At 40.1% G+C, this 6,154-nt stretch overlaps 1 protein-coding gene across 1 annotated transcript in view; it reads right to left on the bottom strand.

The window, feature by feature from the left end:
• Nucleotides 1–5,377: 5,377 nt before the first annotated feature.
• srp54 (signal recognition particle 54) overlaps nucleotides 5,378–6,154 on the bottom strand; it is a 42,726-nt gene continuing 41,949 nt past the window's right edge. Inside the window, exon 16 of the mRNA XM_039741414.1 lies at nucleotides 5,378–6,100. Coding sequence (XP_039597348.1) covers nucleotides 6,009–6,100 — 92 coding nt within the window. The 3' untranslated portion in view covers nucleotides 5,378–6,008. The remainder of the gene's footprint in view (nucleotides 6,101–6,154) is intronic.

The following is a 6,154-nucleotide window of genomic DNA, read 5'->3' as shown; positions in this document are numbered from 1 at the left end:
TCTACAGGCGAAGCCGCCATCGTGCCATTTAATTTCAGCCGCCCCCTCACCCTATAATACCTTCACTCGTTTTCTAAACCAGTGTATTTAAAATTAAAAATGTTCGCAATTTCCTTAACATCAAAAAAAAAAATTAAAGAAACTTTCTTCGTAAGTAGAAGAAAACTTGATTTACGCGTTTAACGAATCGGTAACAAGTTCATCAGTAAAATTCCGAATATAAAGCGAGTGTCGATTATAGACTTAATTTTCTTGAAAAAGACAAAATTTAGCAAAAGTCTGTTTCTTCACATCACACCTGTGAAAGATTTATAGGAAAACAAAATATGAATATGTATATATAGTAAAACAATTTGAAAAGTAACCGTTTAAGGTTAAACGACCTCCAAAATTATATTTAAACTTGCGCTTTTAACAGTAACAAAGATTGCAGAAACAAAACTGAACACTACAAAAACTTTTGATCGATGTGCTGCCACAATTCACGTCTTGTGAGTTACCGACATTCGACCGGATAATACGAGCCCCGCGCCGAGCCTGCGTTTTGCACGACCGGCAGAACCGGGAATGATGGAGGGTGAGAAGCAAATGCGCTCCCTCCGCTATAAATGTTACCTTCTTTTTAGCCAAATATGCGCCTTACCTGTGTGTGTGTGTAAAGAATGAGGCGAGATGTGAAACATAATCAGCAGTCGATGTGCATACTGGCTGCCAATTCAATAGTGAATAAGCGACTCTTTTGGGTTGTAAATCTCACTCTGAATTCAGTCACCAGCCATGAACGTCACCGCACGTCATGAAAGGCACTATATAATAGATCGCTAGAAATTCCCTCCACAATTATGGCACCAACTTTAAACCGAAGTAAATTTATTCAGAGAAGAGCATATTTCCTCATCAAGACAACATTCTTAACAAACCCACACGTGCCACGATTACTGGCAGCCTGGCATTTCACACACTGCAGTGCCTCTCTTTACCAATTAAATGCCCCCAAATCGTCTCCTACGTCATCTCGGAAGGTTGGAGAATACAGAGCAGGAGATTTGGGTCCATTCCCGTCTACAGCGCCTCTCCAGATCATCCGGGGTCCGAGGTCCTCAACTTGTGCCATCTACTCTTCAGCTCACCCCACAATGGTCTTTAGGACCGGGGAGCGAGACGACCGTGACACAAACTGGACACACATTATAAATCATCGTCCTGCTAGAGGATCCAGCAAATGCAGACCTGCCCAATTTTAGTTTCTAAGCAGAGGCAGGCAGATTTAAACTTAAAATCTACTATTTCATTGAGTCCATGATGCCAGATACCCTAATAAGGGCCTCAGGTTAAAAGAGCCCCGCACAACATCACAGAACCTCCGCCATACCTGAGCTTGGGGATTGGGGTCTTAACCGTACAGCCGTCCTGCAGTCTTTATTGCCGTGAAGCTCATTTTGTTGTTATGTCTGACCACAGAACTCGGTAGCGTTTAACCAGAAGTGTCAGCGACAGGAGTTTGTTAAATGACAGGACAGCCTCTTTGCTCTGGCATGCCTTCCAAATTATCTGTTGTTGGCATGGAGGTGGCATCTGGTGGTAGTTTGGGAGACTTGGTGACCACAAGATGCTAGTTTTTTTCTGTATGTATCCAACAGCTGCGGTGGGCTGGCGCCCTGTGCTGGCTGGGATTGGGTCCAGAAGACCCCCGTGACCCTGTGTTAGGGGGTGACTGCATCCAACGGTGAACCTTGGGGCTTTTTCATTTTTTTTACCTCCTTTACCATCCTGCTCACTGGGTTTAGGGGGCAAAATAAAGCGGAATTCTCTTATGGGTACCTGGGTAGCAGTCCCAGTTGTTTGGATAGTTTTTTTTAGTTATCGTCCGAACTGTAGATGTGGCCAATTTCAGATGAGTCGTCATTTGTTTATGTTCATCCCCTTACTTGTGAAGGTCAGCACATTTTTCATCTGAATTGTTGTTTTCTCTTTCTTTAAGGTTTCTTTATTTAGTCATGTTTACACAAGAAAACATGACAACTTTCTTGTGTCGGTGAATGAATAGGAGATGGTGACCTCAGGGACACCCTAGTGAAGGAGGAAGTCACGGATTACTGCTTAAAAGTCCCTACACATTCAGAGCAACTTTAACAACTTTAGATAGACACACGGGGAACATTTTGTTCGTAAGAATTTCTAAAGGCACCAACAATTGTGGCACATGCGGTTTTGTTAAAAAGAAAGAAATACTTCTTGATGAGGGATCGTTTTTATTCTCAGAATAAATTTACTTCAATTAAGAGATGGACTTGTCAGATTTCTCAGTGCTAGGTTAAGGGAGTTCATCAAAAGGGGATTTTTATTTACAAATCTTTGTACTCCTCCTTACCAGGGGTGCCAACAGATTAGATTAGGATAGATAGGAGAAGCACTATATAATAGATAGATATCTAACATTTCATATACGACTATTATATTGTACCTTTCATAGCTGTCTATTCTATAGTGCCTCCTATATCTATTATTTTGTATCTCTCTCTCTCTATACACAGTGTATCTATCTATCTATATATATATATATATATATATATATATATATATATACACACACATATATATATATATACTAGACATTAAGCCCGTTACAATAACGGGCACTAGAACAGTAGTGCATAAACATTAATAGGAACAGTCTATATTAAATGGCAAGGACCTTGACATCATTCCGTTTCTTGTCAAAAATATTTTTGCAAGAAGCCTAAAGTAAAGTAATAAAAAAAATAAAACAGAAACGTATGACAATACAGTAAGTATAATAATATTGCCTTAGTGTAAACCTTTGTAACAATCTGTAACACACAATATCTGAAGAAGATATTTAGGAAAAATTTTCAATTTTTTTACCTCATGAAATTTTTCTATTTTTCAGACAACATTTCTTGTAAATATTCTGAGTTTGCCTTGATCAGGACCAAATACAACCTTGGCAACAACATCTGGATAACTTCTCACTCTTGATAATGCAACATATAACTGATCATGGCTGAATACTGGCTCTGGCAAGTAAAATGCCAACTTTTTGTAAGGTTTGTTCTTCTGAGTCTTTCTCTTTTAGCGTTTTTCTGACGCGCTTTCTTTTTCTTCAATCGATCTATTTGTTCGTATTTTTTCTTTGTCTTTCAGCCTCTCTTTTGTTGATGTTTACTTGTTCAGCTGACTGTTCTTCCAGGAGATGTTGCTTATATAGGATTTGATTGTCCGTGTCTTTTGTCCTACTTGACGTGTCCTTTTTTTTGGGGTGGCATGTTGTTAGTAGATATGTCCGTAATATTTTCTCTTACAGTAATACTGGCTTGTATGTGGCTGTAATATGCGACAGTGTATTGTGTGCCTTTAAATTTCTCTCGCAGTAATACTGGTTTGTATTTCCGTAAAATGCCTGTAATTTTCCCTGGCAGTAAAACTGGCTTTGATGTCCGTAATATGACTTTAATTTTCTGTCACAACAGCGGGCAATCAGCAGAGTGTCCCCAGCAACTGATGTAATGTGTGGTGTGCAGTTGATAATCGTGACTGTGTCGTCTCCCAGCAAGTATTTTAATCTGTGCTGGCATGTAGCTGATTATGTTATGTGTGGCGTCTCCCCAGCAACGGATTTTATGTGCGCGGCGGCGACTACCCAATCAGCACTCTCCCAGCAATATGTCTTTTGCTTATTATGCGCTGCCGCGGATAGGCCATTCACCGTGTGCCCAGCTTCGAGCGTGTGTGCGACCAAGGAGCCATGCGCATAGGCGAGGCATGGTGCGATGTGCCGGCCCCGCACATGCGCACTTCACCAGAAGAGACACACACGGACACCTGGACGCACATAGGGCTTTTATTAAAGAGGATATATAGAGAAAGATTTTATGTCACATTTTCTTGCCACGCTCTAAATCAGGCTCATTTTAAAGCCTACATATATGTTTGGTATCATTCTTTTCAGAGTTTATGAAACTTTAATGTGTTGTTAGATTTTCAGATTCTTATTCCGTTTTTAAATTATAAACTAAAAAATATCAAGAACTCACGTCCTGTGAGGAGAGACTTTGTGCCAAAAGAAATAAATAAAAAAAAAAACAATATAAAAACAAAATAAATAGAAATAAAAGACAAAGAGTAGATGACAAAGATAGGTGCTGTACAGGCGTGTAAATGTTCGGAGTGCCGTGCGAGACGCAGATCACACAGAACAGAGGCAGCAGCAGCTGATCGAGCAAAGAGGAGGGCTAAAAATAAATAAAAAAACCTTTGTGTTTCCCGTTGTATCATCGTTTAAGAGGAGGATCGACCGCGTCTCCTTAGGGTGCGTTCAGCCACCCTCTTCACAATGTGAGCGGTAGAGACGTGAAGTGGATGATGTGTAGCGCAGGCCGGGGGGTTAGCGAGCAGGGGGTAAGCCCCCTAATGAATCTAAATTAATACACAAGTTTCATTTTTGAATTGAATTACTGAAATAAATTAACTTTTCAACAGAGAGAGATATGGAAAGGCATGACACAGATAAATATGTAGGTACAGTGGGTATAGTAAAGAAAGCTGGAAAAAATATTAGTTTGTGTGTTTTCATTTAAGGCTGTAAAGCAAAGAAAAAAAAGGAATATTTCGAAGCGAGCGATTCTTTTCTATACCCTAGAGAAGGGTGCTATATACTTGATAAGATAGCTAGCTTGTGAAGGGCACTATATAAGCAACAGACAGACAGACAGACAGACAGACAGACATAAAGAAAAGAATTCCTTTTCACCAACCTGGCTGGCACCCCCAGCCTGTCCTTATACGCACTTACCTGGCTTCCCACTGGACATATTTAATTCCCCCCTTATCAGGGCACCACGATGATCAGCACTTCCAAGTAAGAACTTCCCTGTCCTCTGCACAAGTGAAAACAATGAGAACAAACCTACGACATACCTTAAATAATGTAACTTTAAGCCTTAAACAAGAATCTACAAAACCACTTTATTGAACATTTTGAACACCATGATGTGAAGGGTCTTGTGTTTTTCTCTCTCGGTCAAAGGTCAAGTTCCTAAGATGAAGTATTTACCTTTTAATTATTTTCCTCACTGGTAAACAATTCACATTAAAAACATTTTTTCCAGTAAATCAAGGCTAGTGAGATCAATAAATATATTGCTTCCTATATTACCGGAGACCACCATGAACAGGCTGTCCATATGGAAAAGGCGTGTAAGGCTGACAGCGGAGACCCTCGGGTCACAGCGGACATGGGGCTCCTTCTTCTAACTCCGCAAATCTACAGTCTTCTCATGATTACCTTTATATACCGTGACATATTAACAGGAATGCTACGGCCATTTGAGTGCACACAAAAGGAAAATTAATACGGAAAAAAAAAAATTTACAAAAATGATCCAAATTACAGGCTGGCCATACAGCAAACTTTATAATTATTAAATAATTTCATAAGCTTAAACAAATAGAAGAAGGTTTCACTTTTACGATTACATTTTTCAAAAAGGATGTTCTAAAAGTAATTTACAGTGATGCACAGCAGTCACAGGCGACTAGCGATTTGTGTTTTACCTTCCAACTGCTCAGGTGACGCTTAACCTGATGAAGTCCGAGAATTAAAATAAGGAAGATGTCCTCAGGTGAGCAATGATCCAGGATTTCCTTTGGTGAATGGGAATCACTTTGAGAAGTTGAGACAAAAACGCGGCTGGACACGCGTTCGCTCCGTCATGGCAGGGGTTTCTCCTTCTCTAAATCACAAAACAGGACTTTTCCTATTTGTTTTTTCTGGAGTTGACCAAAAATAAAGGGGGCGTCTTTCCATTTGGGTACTTTGTCCTGGTTTGAGAATGGCGGTAGGTTGCTTCTTTGTGGGGGCTAGAGAGGAATTCGATGTAAACCCGTGATTTTTTAGAACAGAGCTCTAAAAAAATAACAGGCTTTTTCCCATTTTACCAAAAAAGAAAAATAAAAGCGTAGTCTTTCCCACCCCCCCAAAGGCTTTTTCACATGTTGTTGAATCCCATCATTCCTTTCATGTTGCCAGCAGCTCCTTGCTGAAACTGTCTCATCATTGACTGAAGGCCGGCCATGCCACCTGGAGCATAAAACACAAGAAGGTTGATTTAATAACTCTGTATGTGGGCCTGAA

The sequence above is a fragment of the Polypterus senegalus genome, chromosome 18, assembly GCF_016835505.1.
Source record: "Polypterus senegalus isolate Bchr_013 chromosome 18, ASM1683550v1, whole genome shotgun sequence".
Taxonomy (NCBI): domain Eukaryota; kingdom Metazoa; phylum Chordata; class Cladistia; order Polypteriformes; family Polypteridae; genus Polypterus; species Polypterus senegalus.
The sequence above is the reverse complement of the archived record's forward strand: the minus strand, read 5'-3'. Positions and strand labels throughout refer to the sequence as shown.